Here is a 15465-nt window from a genome sequence, read left to right as displayed (position 1 = left end):
TACGATTAGATCGATAAGAATGGAACCAGGCGAGTGCAGTCCCACCCAGCTGGACAATAGAAAAAAGTGTTAAAACAGGCTGCTGATTCGCTACCACCCACAAGTTGAATTTCACCAAAAACACAGAAGGAGGCTATTCGTCCCAAAGTGCCCTGTGCTCTCTTTCTGAAAGAGCTCTCCCCTCAGTTCCATTCGCCACATCCAATATTTCCAGTATTGATCCACTACCTCTTTAAAAACAATTGCATTCTGCTTCCCCCACTCCTTCTGGTCGGGCATTCCACATCTAACGTCTCTGCCTAAAGATGATGTCCCCTAACCTCTCCCATAGAATGGCAGGAGCAGGCCATTCGGCCCTTCGAGCCTGCACCACCATTCAATATGATCTTGGCTGATCATGCAACTTCAGTACCCCACTCCTGCTTTCTCTCCATACCCCTCGATCCCTTTAGCCGTAAGGGCCACAGCTAACTCCCTTTTGAATATATTTAACGAACTGGCCTCAACAACTTTCTGTGGTAGGGAATTCCACAGGTTAACAACTCTCTGAGTGAAACAGTTTCTCCTCATCTCGGTCCTAAATGGCTTACCCCTTATCCTTAGACTGTGACCCCTGGTTCTGGACTTCCCCAACATCGGGAACATTCTTCCTGCATCTAACCTGCCTAAACCCGTCAGAATTTTATATGTTTCTATGAGATCCCCTCTCATTCTTCTAAACTCGAATATAAGCCTAGTTTTCTTTTGGTGATGATTTTAAATTTACGCCCTCTGGTTACTGACCAGATCACTTGACCCAGCACCGATCAGGGTTGATGCGTGGGATCTTTCTGCTCAGCGCTCAGCAGCCTGGTGAGCGCCATGGCAGTGGTTTTCATGTATTTTATATTATAAGGCACAGTGATGGGCCTCGCCTGCGATTCCCCCCCTGCACCAAGACAACTGGCTGTGCTATTACAAGAGGGAGACCTTCTGACTGCTTCGAGCAGTACAGCCAGAGGCCTGGGAGCTGTCTGATCATCCAGTCTTCCCACTGACCAGAAAGGACGAGCGTACACAGATACAAGTATCATCCTCAAATACTGAAACCTTTCTCCACAAAGTGCAGTTTTAGATTTAAAAAAAACAACAGTTTAAACCCTGAATGAAACATCCCCGAAATCTTTCTGTGTGAATTGGAACTGAGTTGAGCCCCCAGCTCCTCCCTCTCCCCCGCCCCAGTCATTTTCACTAACCTATGGTGTGATTACTACCTGAAAGGCTCGGCACTGCCATCCACAGGAACCTGCTGTTACTGCAGCTGTCCCCACACTTGACACCATTTCCTTCCAAGAGGCAATATTTTTTTCTCCCGGTTATTTTCTCCTCCTCTTCCCAGTGGTCTCTCAGTGTCACACAATCCCGGTGAGGGCAGTCAGCCTTTGACCACTGCCACGAAGAGTGGCCTCCTACAGAGCAGCTCCCTCCGATTATCACCCACTGGTGCGTAGACTAGACTAGTCAACACCACCACTGAGAGTGAGAAGTCAGTGAGTGACAAGGAGGAAGACTGGTTAAAATATATATGCCCCCCCCCCCCCCCGCCACCTCCATTTTAATTCAGGTCCACGCCCGGATTATTAAGTGGTTTCCTAATCCCGGTCCTGATTAATTGGATTAGAAACATATTCAGTCTGGGACAATAAACCGAGTGTTCAGGCAGCCAGTCCAAGGGTGACTGCGTGGAAATCTCGAGCAGCGGTTTTCGGATAAAGTTTAGGAGAGACCGACGGTGTAAGCGTTTAAATTCTGTAATTTGTTTCTCCTTTCTCTGCCTCTTTTGCAGAAGTACAGTTCAGACCCTACCGCACAGACGACTTCATCACCAGGCTGTACTATGAGACGCCGCGATTCACGGTGCTCAACCAGACGTGGGTCCTAAAGGCACGGGTCAACGACTCTGAGCGCAATCCCAACCTGTCCTGCAAACGTACCCTGTCATTCCAACTCATCCTGAAGAGCAAGGTCAGCTCCCCGATGGAGTGCTCCTTCCTCCTCCTGAAGGGCCCCTACGACGACGTCAAAATTAACCCCGTCATCTACCACTTCGCCTTCACCAACGAGAACAATGAAACAGACTACATGCCGCTGCCTATCATAGACTCCATCGAATGCAACAAACTGCTAGCGGCCAAAAACATTAACCTGAGGCTCTTTATATTTCAGATACAGAAGTAGGGGGAATGGGCGGGGGAGGGGCGGGGGGCGGGGGGGAAGAGAGATTGTGGGTGGGAGGGGGAGCGACGTCAGAACGGAGTGAGCACCACTGAACCATAGTACCTCGAATAAGCCAGCCGACACCAGTCAATAGTTTAAAAAAAAAAGCAAGCAGAAGAATTCTTCGGATAAAGGAAACAAAATTCAAGAAACAAATAATCTACTAACCGCATGTGGTCGTAACTACCCGGGACTGTCACAATTGCTCGGTTTTGTTCAGAAGCCTCTCGTACAACAATTGTAACGGGTATGGGGGGGGAGGGAGGGAGGGGGGTGGCGGGGAAGAGAAATAAGAAGTGTCTGAATTTAGTAGCTGCTATTAGAACCATTTAAGCAGTGACGAGTGGTCAGTATCTGCCTGTGTATTGAGCCCGCAGTCCATCAGCAAACTCTGCTCGCCAGTAGTCGCAGAACTAGCTTCCTCTTGTCACACTCACTCTTTCATTCCTTAAGCTCGCCCTTTATTTTCCTTGTGTCAGATTGGCCATTTGTTTTCTGAATATCCTCAGCTTACTGGCTGCCAATAGTATGTTATTTAATGAGGTAGGTGGAACTTCTCTTAACACCCCCTGCCCCCCCCCCCCCCCCCCCCCCCCTTAACACATCGCTGGTCCCGATTTCTACTTCATCAGTGTGCGCCCTCACCGCCTGGCCGTCCAGATCATCGCCAGCAGGTCCCGCTCTCACCTCACTGTGGCAGGGCAGGGAGAGGCCGACGGATACTAACCACCCAGCAGCCAATCCAGTTGTGTGCGTTCAGCTCGGGGCAGCCTTTTTCTGGAGCGAGAGAGAGACTCAACGGTGCCCTGAGACTTTGGGAGGGGCCACTGCGCTTTACAATGGTTGAGGAGGGCGGATTCGCTCTCAACACTGGAGCATAAGGCAGTGGTGGAGGAGGGCGGCCACAAGGTAATCCTGAGAGTAACGGCCCAGCTAACCGCCCAGCACATTTCGCGCTCACACATTCTGGCACAGCGGACGGAGGCCACAGGGAACTCCCCCATTAGGTTCTCTGTTTTCAGTTTTTTTGTTTTAAATTTGCTGGGAAATGTAAAAGAATGGCGAAGGATGCGAGAGAGAAAATAAATTGTGCGGGTGAAAGCTGAGAGTTAAGGGGGTAGCAGAGAGAATGCAGTAGTGTTTGTACGTTTATCTTAAACCGTGACCGTATTATTTTTTTTTACCCCTTTCTCATTTTAATGTATTTAACATATGGTTCAGCTTGAACAGCTGACTGGAGAGAGGTCCAGGGCCCACGTGAGAGTGACAGAAGCTGCACGAGGTGTCACACCCCTCTGAGCTCAAAGATCCGTTGAAGCTGATTAGGAATGATTTTAAAATATGAGAATTTATCAGGGTAAATAATTGAGGAGGGGGAAAAACTGAAAACAGGAAATCTTCACTGCCCAGCCCGGCCCAATATGTTGTTTTACAAACCAAGAGATGGGCCCTGGGAGACGGGCAGTGGGCAGAGATCACTTTACCACACCGTCCTTGGTATCACTGCTCCACACGCTGCACCCGCTCAGATTAAACCTGTCGCAGTTGGCTGGATCCGGATCCCACACACAGTGCTTACGTCAATGCAACTCGGTACCATTTAAATGGCCAAAACAATCCTTACCCTGCTGAACAAACAGCAACTCCGTACAGTTACACAGCGGATAAACCTTACCCTGAATAAACAGCGACTCTGTACGGTTACACAGCGGATAAACCTTACCCTGAACAAACAGCAACTCTGTACAGTTAAACAGCAAATAAACCTTACCTTGAATAAACAGCAACTCTGTACGGTTACACAGCGAGTAACCCTTACCCTGAATAAACAGCAACTCGACAGTTACATAGCGAGTAGCCCTTACTCTGAATAAACAGCAACTCTGTACAGTTACATAGCGGATAAACCTTACCCTGAATAAACAGCGACTCTGTACGGTTACACAGTGGATAAATCTCACCCTGAATAAACAGCGACTCTATAGTTACACCATGAGTAAATCTTATCCTGAATAAACAGGACTCCATACAGTTACACAGCGAGTAACCCGTAACCTGAATTACACAGAATCGACAGCACTGAAAAAGGCCATTTGGCCCATCAGGTCTGTGCCGGTGTTTATGCTCCAGACAAAACCTCCTCCCACCTTCATCTAACCCTATCCCCATATCCTTCTATTCCCTTCTACCTTATGTGCTTATCCAGCTATTTGCCACAACCAATCCCTGTGGTAGCAAGTCCCACATCTCACCACACTCTGGGTAAAGAAGTTTCTCCTGAATTCCTCAATGGATTTATTATTGACTCTCATATTGATGGCCCCTAGTTCTGGTCTCCCCCACAGGTGGAAACATCTATACGTCTACCCCATCAAACCCTTTCATTATTTTAAAGACCTCTACTAGGTCACCTCTCAGCCTTCTCTACTAGAGAAAAGAATCCCAGCCTGTTCAGTATTTCCTGATAGTTATAACCTCTCAGTCCTTGTAAATCGTTTTTGTACCTTCTCCAGTGCCTCTATAACCATCAACGATTATATAAACAATTGAATAAACAGCAACTCTGTACAATTTCACAGTGGCTAAACCTTACCCTGAATAAACAGCGACTCCTTACAGTTACACAGTGAATAAACCTTACCCTGAAAAAACAGCGACTCTGTACAGTTACACAGCAAATATACTTTACCCTGAATAAACAGCGACTCCTTACAGTTACACAGTGAATAAACCTTACCCTGAAAAAACAGCGACTCTGTACAGTTACACAGCAAATATACTTTACCCTGAATAAACAGCAACTCTGTATAATTTCACAGTGGCTAAACCTTACCCTGAATAAACAGCGACTCTGTACGGTTACACAGCGAGTAACCCTTACCCTGAATAAACAGCGACTCTGTACGGTTACACAGCGAGTAACCCTTACCCTGAATAAACAGCGACTGTGTAGAGTTGCACAGCGAGTAACTTATCCTGAATAAACAGCGACTGTGTAGAGTTACACAGTGGATAAACCTTACCCTGAATAAACAGCGACTCTACGGTTACACAGCAAATAAACTTTACACTGAATAAACAGCGACTCCTTATAGTTACACAGCAAGTAACCCTTACCCTGAATAAACGGCAACACTACGGTTACACAGTGAGTAACCCTTATCCTGAATAAACAGCGACTCCTGACAGTTACATAGTGAAACCCCTCGCCCGACTGAATTAACAGGACCTTCGAATGATTAACGCAACTACTGTTGTGACTAGCACTTTAACCCTCCCATACCCTGCTGATTAAACTGGAACTGTATACAGTTGCACAACCAATGGGTTTAACTGGCCCCTTTAACCCTTGTCCTGCTGAATGAACTGGAACTCCGAACGGTTAGTGAAACGAATGCGGCTGAGGCTTTTGGGGTTTTGACTGGTACCAAAATGATATTGTTGGTTCTTACCATTTATTTTCTGTACCCACTTGTATTGTATAGTTCAAATACCATAAAATCTAGATTATAATTCGCACTGGTGTATATCTCACTCAGCCTACATCGAGGGTGCAATTTGTGCACTGGATATTTTGATTGTTTGGTCAGGCAGCCCCTTGGGTTTAGGTTTTATTTTGTGTATTTGAACTGACACACTTCCTTTGACGTAAAGCTTCCTAAGGCACCCAACTGCCTCGTCGTTTGCCCACCGTGCAGCTCAGCCCGCGAGTTTCTGGAGGGTGAGGCGGGGGCAGGGGCTCCCTCACAGAGGGGCTCCATCACAGGGTGGGGGCAGGGGGCTCCATCACAGGGCAGGGGCAGGGGGCTCCCTCACAGGGCAGGGGCAGGGGGCTCCCTCACAGGGCAGGGGCAGGGGGCTCCATCACAGGGCGGGTCGCTTCTCCAATTAAAAGCTGAGTTTGGGCAGATTGCGATACACAATGCACCAATCTTGCACCGCCATGAACAAAATTAAATCAGACACACGCTCCATGTGTGCCATGAGTGAAATACCTACCTGTCACCAGTGAAGAGCCAGTTTATGAGTAGCGATAGGACCCACACTATAAAGCACCCCAAGCCCCCTCTGCCCACAGCCCGTGCATCATCGGGACCCCACCATCAAACACTATCTGTTTAAATGCCTTCTCATTCTTCCCTTTGGGGTAGTGGGAGGCCTCGCGGGCTGAGTAATATTCCGACTGGCCTCATTGCTCTTCCGTGGCCTTGACCATCTCCCCACATCCGACAGAGGGTCAGTCCTGTCTGCACTGGAGCAGCAGAGCTGGGAGTCTGATCCAGAGGCGGCAATGCCCCCACTGACACTGAGCCCCGGGGTGGTCCCCACTGACACTGAGCCCCGGGCTGGCCCCCAGCTCCACTCCCCTCTCTGGCTCACCTTATCGCAATCCTTTCCAAATTCGTGGGGGGTTTGCAGAAAAGGAAAGTCAGGCTATTAATATCTTCATAATCCCCAACTGCAAGCGATCCCACGGCGTTACAGCGAAGTTCCAGATTGAACGAATATTTATTTCTGCATTATGTTGTAAATTGTTTTATTATCGAGGGCCTTGCACCGGAGAGGCAGCCAGCCTGCACCCAGGGGCCTGACCTGGCTGTTTGTAGGGGTGACAGAGACTGAACGCTCCCTCCTTTGCCCAGTTCTCCTCCCCCGCTTCCCCATCAATCGCCCTTCTCGGAGGAAAGGCGAACTCATCAATAAATGGGAACCCTGGCTCCCACCCAGTCAGTGCCCTTTGCAGAGACTCAAAGGTCAGGTAGCAGTGTAGATGTGATGTCTGTTTCTCCTCCATTCACCCCCTCCACCCCAAGCTTCTCTGGACCTGAGCTATCTCCTGGGTATGTCCAGAGCCCAGTCCTCACACTGAACCTGAGCTATCTCCTGGGTATGTCCAGAGCCCAGTCCTCACACTAGACCTGAGCTATCTCCTGAGTATGTCCAGAGCCCAGTCCTCACACTGGACCTGAGCTATCTCCTGGGTATGTCCAGAGCCCAGTCCTCACACTAGACCTGAGCTATCTCCTGAGTATGTCCAGAGCCCAGTCCTCACACTGGACCTGAGCTATCTCCTGGGTATGTCCAGAGCCCAGTCCTCACACTGGACCTGAGCTATCTCCTGGTTATGTCCAGAGCCTAATCTTCACACTAGACCTGAGCTATCTCCTGGGTATGTCCAGAGCCTAATCTTCACACTGGCCCAGTGTCCCCTGCTCAGAGACAGATCCGACTTGGGGCCTGACAACCCCTCCCTACCCAAGCACCTCAATTCACGGTCTCTTCCCCGACTCACAGAGGCTCCCATGTTGCAGAATCAGTAGCTCCCAGGATTTAGAGAGACGTTGAGAGATTAGGTGGAAGAGGGGGTGAGTGTGTAAGTGTGTCAGTTTATAGTGTGTGCATGTAACGTGAGCCGCCCGTGCAAGGTGACTCACGCCCAGCCACCGGGTGAGAGTGAACTGTCGGCTTGTATTCTGTGTGCAGTGTAAGTTCTGGGGCAGTGACTTGTTTTTTTTTTGGATTTCTTTTCCCTAATTAAAAAAAGCAACGTGAGACTGGTCACAAGTGATCAGTTCCTGGTTATTGCCAAAGCTGTGTCTTGTCTATGAGCATTTGTAGGGGTTTGAATGGAAAACGCTTACGGGTGCTTTGAAGCATCGCCCAGCTGAAGTCTCACTGACCCAGCTATAAAACATCAGCATATCACACAAGAACAGCAAACAGAACACTCTCCTCCAACAGGCTTTACCAAGTATCAGAGAATCATATAGCACAGGAGAACATTCGGCCCATCGTTCCTGTACTGGCTCTGGGAGAGAGCTCTCCAATTAATCCCACTTCCCCGCTCTTTTCCCAGAGCCCTGCAAATTTTTCTTCATCATATAAAATTAGAAAATAGGTGCAGGAGTAGGCCATTCGGCCCTTCGAGCCTGTACAGCCATTCAATATGATCATGGCTGATCATGCAACTTCAGTACCCCATTCCTGCTTTCTCTCCATACCCCTTGATCCCTTTAGCCGAAAGGGCCACATATAACTCCCTCTTGAATATATCGAATGAACTGACCTCAACAACTCTCTGTGGTAGAGAATTCCACAGGTTCACAATTCTCCTCATCTCAGTCCTAAATGGCTTACCCTTATCCTAAACCCCTTATCATTAGACTGTGACACTTGGTTCTGGACTTCCCCAACATCGGGAACATTTTTCCTGCATCTAACCTGTCCAATCCCGTCAGAATTTTATATGTTTCTATGAGATTCCCCTCTCATTCTTCCAAATTCTAGTGAATATAAGCCTAGTCGATCCAGTCTTTCTTCATATGTCAGTCCTGCCATCCCAGGAATCAGTCTGGTGAACCTTCGCTGCACTCCCTCAATAGCAAGAATGTCCTTCCTCAGATTAGGAGACCAAAACTGAACACAATATTCAAGGTGTGGCCTCACCAAGGCCCTGTACAACTGCAGTAAGACCTCCCTGCTCCTATACTCAAATCCTTTCGCTATGAAGGCCAACATGCCATTTGCCGCCTTCACCGCCTGCTGTACCTACATGCCAACTTTCAATGACTGATGAACCATGACACCCAGGTCTCGTTGCACCTTCCCTTTTCCTAATCTGCCACCATTCAGATAATATTCTGCCTTCCTGTTTTTGCCACCAAAGTGGATAACCTCACATTTATCCACATTATACTGCATCTGCCATGCATTTGCCCATGCACCTAACCTGTCCAAGTCACCCTGCAGCCTCTTGGCATCCTCCTCGCAGCTCACACCACCACCCAGCTTAGTGTCATCTGCAAACTTGGAGATATTACACTCAATTCCCTCATCTAAATCATTGATGTATATTGTAAATAGCTGGGGTCCCAGCACTGAACCTTGTGGCACCCCACTGGTCACTGCCTGCCATTCTGAAAAGGACCCATTTATTCCGACTCGCTGCTTCCTGCCTGCCAACCAGTTCTCTATCCACGTCAGTACATTACCCCCAATACCATGTGCTTAATTTTGCACACTAATCTCTTGTGTGGGACCTTGTCAAAAGCCTTTTGAAAGTCCAAATACACCACACCCACTGGTTCTCCCTTGTCCACTCTGCTAGTTACAGCCTCAAAAAATTCCAGAAGATTTGTCAAGCATGATTTCCCCTTCATAAATCCATGCTGACTTGGACTGACCCTTTCAACACAACCTGTCAACCTATCTTTGGATTTATTTCCTTTTTCTCTAAAGAAAGCCTCCATAAACCCTCTGGTAAAAGGCCACAGGGCCAAGCAAACGGATCTGGCTGGTTCCCACTGTTGTGGTTGGAGTAAGGGGTGGGGGGAGAAATTCCTATTATTTGCATCTCCCGTTCATGCCCCATGAGACCGCCATGGGCAATGGCCATACCATCCTCGTGGGTCGCGAACCGGGCCACAATCTGCTCACACGGCGAAAATTAATGGGGAGGTGCGTGGCGCCATTTTGTTTCAATGGCCGACAACGGCCGTGGCCATGCGTTGGAAGATTTCACAGGGTCGGTGCCGCTCCTTCTGCAGCCCAGCTCCCCCATTGCAGAGCTCGCAGTGTGTCCCCTCCCCTTTAACGGAAGGGGTAGGCCCTCTTCTCCCGCCAGCGTTACGCGGCGTCTGTGTACCGCCGGAAAATTCCCGCGCTTAGCGCCCAAGTCCCGCCCCCAATGTTGCGCTCCATTTCCTCTCGGGCGGTAACTTCAATTTTGCGGCCAGGGAGGGATTTCCGCGCTGGGCGCAGGAAGTCGCGCCTTGATTACCGCCCCCCAAATGGGCCGCTACCGAATTTCGGCCCCGTGACATCTTGCTCCAACTGAGACCACACCTGGAGTACTGTACACAGCTTTGGTCTCCTTATCTGAGGAAGGATATATTTGCCTGAGAGGCGATGCACTGAACGTTCACTAGAGCGATCCCTGGTGGAGAGGGTTGTCCTCTGGGGAGCAATTGAGTAGATTGGGCCGATACTCTCTGGCGTTTAGAAGAATGAGAGGTGATCTCATTGAAACACAAGATTCTGAGGGGGATTGACAGGGTCGATGCTGAGAGTCTAGAACTAGGGGTCACAGGCTCAGGATAAGGGGTCGGCCTTTTAAGACTGAGATGAGGAGGAATTTCTTCACTCAGAGGGTGGTGAATCTTTGGAATTCTGTACCTCGGAGGGCTGTGGATGCTGAATCATTGAGTGTATTCAAGTCTGAGACAGATGATTGGACTCTAGAGGAATCAAAGTATATAGAGATCAGGCGGGAAAGGAGTTGAGGGTGAAGATCAGCCATGATCCTATTAAATGGTGGAGCAGACTCGAGGGCTGACTGGCCTACTCCTGCTCCTAATTATTGTGTTCTTATGTAAAGAGGATGAGATACAGGGAAAGATCAGAGAAAAGCTTGAGCACTACACTCTGGAGAAAAGTTTTACAGGGGAGCTTAGTGAGGCGGTATAGATGAGATGGACCATGAAATTACTCTTTGAGTCAGGGCAGGAGGACAGTGAATTAATGAAGTGACAGACTGTAGGGCAATAACAACAACTGGCATTTATATAGCGCCTGTGATGTGGTAAGACATCCCAAGGTGCTTCAAGGGCATTATCAAAACAAAATTGACACCGAGCCACATAAGGAGATATTAGGAGCGGTGACCGAAAGCTTGGTCACAGAGGTAGGTTTTAAGGAACGTTGTAACGTAGGAGAAAGAGGCGCAGTGGTTTAAGGATGGAGTCCCAGAGCTTAGGGTCTCGGCAGATAATGGTGGGATGATGAAAATCATGGATACGCAAGAGGCCAGAATTGGAGGAGCGCAGAGATGTTGGAGGGTTGTGGGGCTGGAAGAGATGACCAAGAAAGGGAGGGATGAAGCCATGGAGGGATTCGAACAGATAGATGAGAATTTTAAATTGCAGGCCTGGGAACCAATGTAGGGCAGTGAGCACATGGGGTGATGGGTGAACGGGACTTGGTGCGAGTTAGGACACCGGCAGCGAACACAGGGGGTGATGGATGAGCGGGACTTGGTGCGAGTTAGGACAGGGGTCAGCGAGCACAGGGGGTGATAGGTGAACGGGACTCGGTGCGAGTTAGGACACTGGGCAGTGAGCACATGGGGTGATGGGTGAGCGGGGACTTGGTGCGAGTTAGGACACGGGTCAGTGGGCACATGGGGTGATGGGTGAGCGGGACTTGGTGCGAGTTAGGACACGGGGCAGTGAGCACAGGGGGTGATGGGTGAACGGGACTCGGTGCGAGTTAGGACACTGGGCAGTGAGCACATGGGGTGATGGGTGAGCAGGACTCGGTGCGAGTTAGGACACAGATCAGCGAGCACAGGGGGTGATGGGTGAACGGGACTCGGTGCGAGTTAGGACACAGATCAGCCAGCACAGGGGGTGATGGGTGAACGGGACTCGGTGCGAGTTAGGACACAGGGCAGCAGAGTTTTGGATGAGCTGAAGTTTATGGAGGGAGCGACTCCTCATGGCACGACCAGCCTTTGTCCCTCTCATCCCAACCTTCTTAAGAATGTTCCCTTCCGTACTCTCACATATCCCCAGCCCATATAATTCTACACTTCTCCCCCCACACTTCTGGGCTCAACCACCCACTGCATGTTCCAGCGAGCTTTTCTGTTGCCTGTCTTCTCTGTGAACCATCAGCCACCATCTACAGGCTCCATGTCCACCCTGGCCACAGCACTGTGCCCGACTTCAAACCAGTTCTCCAAAGAAGTCTAGTTCCTCAAGGTCCGTCAATTTCCAGTCGTTAGCACCAGTGAGAGGTCACCTTCCCCTCCCCACTCCTCCCGGTCCACTCTTGTTCCCATTCCTCACCTGCCGCCCCTGCTTTGTAGTAACCGACCCGTTACAATTATTGTCTTTCAGCAGCTCCGTCGCAACCTCAAGTGTACGGATTGTGGCCATCACATCTCTTACTTTCTACTTGAGGATGAAATGATCCTCTGATGACTCTGGTTGTAAGCAATTCTTACAATTGCATCTCTTGGGTTTTTTAGTGCCCTCAAGGGGGCACTTGTAAAGTGTTTGGAGTGTGCCCCCCCCCCATCCCCCTTTAATCAGGGGACACTTGATTTTCTGGTTAATAGTTGTATGGACTGTGGCATCACAGATACAACCAATCAAAACCCTGCTGCAAACTGGCCACTTTCTGCCCATTTGTTGACGTCACCGCAGCAGGTTTGAGCGAGTTGATAGCAGGGCCTGGCTTCTTCCTCACTCCCAGCAACAACCGAAACCGACTGACCCTTTGTCAGCAGCTTGGCTTGCTGATAAACTTTCCCTCGACACTCAGTTCCGCTCCATCCGTGCAGCTCCTTGCCGCCCAACCTCCAATCCACTTCTCCAGCTCTCGTGTCCTGCCAGCTGTCCAAGTCTGCCTCTCGCTGTCTCCATCCTCCGCCTTCTGCTCACAGCTCCAGCCCATTTTCTCCCAGCGTTGAACGCGCTCCCACTCCCCTCCCTGGACCCTGGAGACCTCACCAGAAGGCGGGGGACGGAGAAGGCGAGAGTGAGACTGGAGCACCGACCTGGCCTCCATGTTGTAAGCACGGATATCGAGGCACTGGAGAAGATGCAAAAAAAGATTCACGAGAACGGTACCAAAACTGAGAGGATATAATTAGGAGAAAAGACAGAGCAGGCTGGGGCTCTCTAGAAAAGAGAAGGCAGAGAGCTGACCTGATCGAGCTTTTTACATTACGAAAAGGTTTTGATGGGGTAGACATAGAGAAAATGTTTCCACTTGTGGGGAGTCTAAAACTAGGGGCCATAAATATAAGAGAATCACTGATAAATCTAACAGGGAATTCAGGAGCAATGTCGTCACCCAGAGAGTGGTGAGACTGTGGGAGAATAGAAGGATATGCTGATAGGGTGCGAGGAAGCGGGGTGGGGCCATAAATGGAGCTGTGGGGCAGAATGGCCTATCTCTGTTCTGTAAATTCCATGTCATTTCATGTGTTTTCGCCCATCACTGGCTCGGCCTCTGCACAATTCCAATTTTGCCCTGTTACACCTGCAGTGCATCACTCCAAGTTATCCTCACCGTGCAAAATACTGATGATGCTGGCAATCTGAAATAAAAACAATGCTGGCAGCAGTATCTGCGGAGAGAGAGACACCCAGTCGCAGGCCTCCTTTTCATTCTTCGCCCTGGCTTGGTAACTGCTTGTAAACTGTTCCTTGTCTGCTCTCTCGGGTGGGAATAAAGGATCGCATGGCAGAAAGAGGGCTGCAAAATTACCTCCCCCCCCCCCCCCAGTCTTCAGCAGATCAACATGGAGCTGTGGTTTATATAAGCATTAAACCTCCTTAAATACATTGATGCTCTCTGCCTCAACTAGTCCAGCAGCAAGTGTCACATTCATCACATTCTGTGTAAAAAAAAACCTCTTAAACTCTTGATTCGAACTATCGGTGACTATCTTATATTGACACCCCTTCTGGACTCTCCACATCCACCCTATCCAACCCTTCATCATTTTAAAAACATCCATTTGTTCAACTGTGCACTGGGCAATGGTAGTTCAGGGAAATAAATTGCTGCTGTTGCATTCATCACACCAAATGTACAAAGCTGTACCATTGATCGAGGTCAGCCTGGTGTGAGCCTACAGCCCAGGAGCAGCTCACCAGGGGGATTTAGAGAGCCTGCTGACCCCACTAGTGTTTCCGCACTCCGGAGACTTGAGCCCACAATCTAGGTCGGCACTCCCAGTCCCTCGAGATCGAGGAAGACTTGCTTCCACTCTAAGAGTGAGTTCTCAGGTGACTGAACCGTCCAATACCAGAACCACAGTCCCTGTCACAGGTGGGACAGACAGTGGTTGAGGGAAGGGGAGGGTGGGACTGGTTTGCCGCACGCTCCTTCCGCTGCCTGCGCTTGGTTTCTGCATGCTCTCGGCGACGAGACTCGAGGTGCCCAACGCCCTCCCGGATGCACTTCCTCCACTTAGGGCGGTCTTTGGCCAGGGGCTCCCAGGTGTCGGTGGGGATGTTGCACTTTATCAGGGAGGCTTTGAGGGTGTCCTTGTAACGGATCCTTGCAGTGCGACAGCTGCAGGAAAAATGCAGAGAGTAGCGCCAGCCCTTATACATGGCCGCCTTCGACCTTACAAAGGCCGTTGATACTGTCAACCGCGAGGGTCTATGGAGCATCCTCCTCCATTTTGGATGCCCCCAAAAGTTCGTCAACATCCTTCGCCTGCTCCATGACGACATGCAGGCCGTGATCCTTACCAACGGATCCACCACAGACCCAATCCACGTCCGGACCGGGGTCAAGTAGGGCTGTGTCATCGCTCCAACCCTCTTCTCAATCTTCCTCGCTGCCATGCTCCACCTCATAGTCAACAAGCTCCCCGCTGGAGTGGAACTAAACTACAGAACCAGTGTTTACATCAGATATACAACACAGAAACAAGCCATTAGTCCCAACCAGTCCTTGCTGCGTTCATGCTCCACTCGAGGCCCCTCTCGCCTGTCCTCATCTAAATCTATCAGCATAACCCTCTATTCCATGCTCCCTCATATACTTGTCCAGCCTCCCCTTAAATGCATCGATACTATTCGCTTCAACCACTCCCTGTGGCAGCGAGTTGGAGACTATCGTATATTGATGGCCCCTAGTTATGCTCTTCCCCACAAGTGGAAACATTCTCTCTGTATCCATTCTTTACCTTAGCCAATCTTAAATTCAAAAGGTGAATAAAGCTGTTGAAAGTTTTCAGCCAATGAGGACCTGACGTTGTGACTCCGCCTCTTAAAGGAGGTCATTTTAAGCCAATGAGAGCGGGCAGGTGGAGAAAGACTATCATTTCTATAGCGCCTTTCACAACCTCAGGACGTCCCAAAGCGCCTTACAGCCAATTAAATAATCGTAACTACTGTTGTAATGTAGGAAAAGCGGCAGCCATTTTTTGCAAAGCAAGCTCCCACAAACAGCATCTGTTTCAGTGACGTTGGTTGAGGGATAAAAGTTGGCCAGGACACTAGGACAAACTACTCTTCGAAATAGTACCATGGGATCTTTTACATCCATCTGAAAGGGAAGACAGGGCCCCGGTTTAACTTCTCATCCGAAAGAGGCATCTCCAACAGTGCAGCATTCCCTCAGTACTCAGGGACTGAGTGTAACGTAGCCAAGTTTGCTGATGATACAAAGATGGGAGGAAAA

General features: G+C 49.6%; 1 protein-coding gene across 2 annotated transcripts in view; it reads left to right on the top strand.

The window, feature by feature from the left end:
* zftraf1 (zinc finger TRAF-type containing 1) overlaps positions 1 to 5775 on the top strand; it is a 141458-nt gene extending 135683 nt beyond the window's left edge. For both annotated transcript variants that reach the window (XM_070881899.1, XM_070881898.1), the window contains one exon: positions 1826 to 5775. In XM_070881899.1, the coding sequence (XP_070738000.1) occupies positions 1826 to 2217 (392 nt within the window). In that variant the 3' untranslated portion in view covers positions 2218 to 5775. The remainder of the gene's footprint in view (positions 1 to 1825) is intronic.
* Positions 5776 to 15465: the final 9690 nt, after the last annotated feature.

This window comes from Pristiophorus japonicus, chromosome 5, assembly GCF_044704955.1.
Source record: "Pristiophorus japonicus isolate sPriJap1 chromosome 5, sPriJap1.hap1, whole genome shotgun sequence".
Classification (NCBI taxonomy): Eukaryota; Metazoa; Chordata; class Chondrichthyes; family Pristiophoridae; genus Pristiophorus; species Pristiophorus japonicus.
Note: the sequence above shows the minus strand (reverse complement) of the source record. Positions and strands in the feature narration are given on the sequence as shown.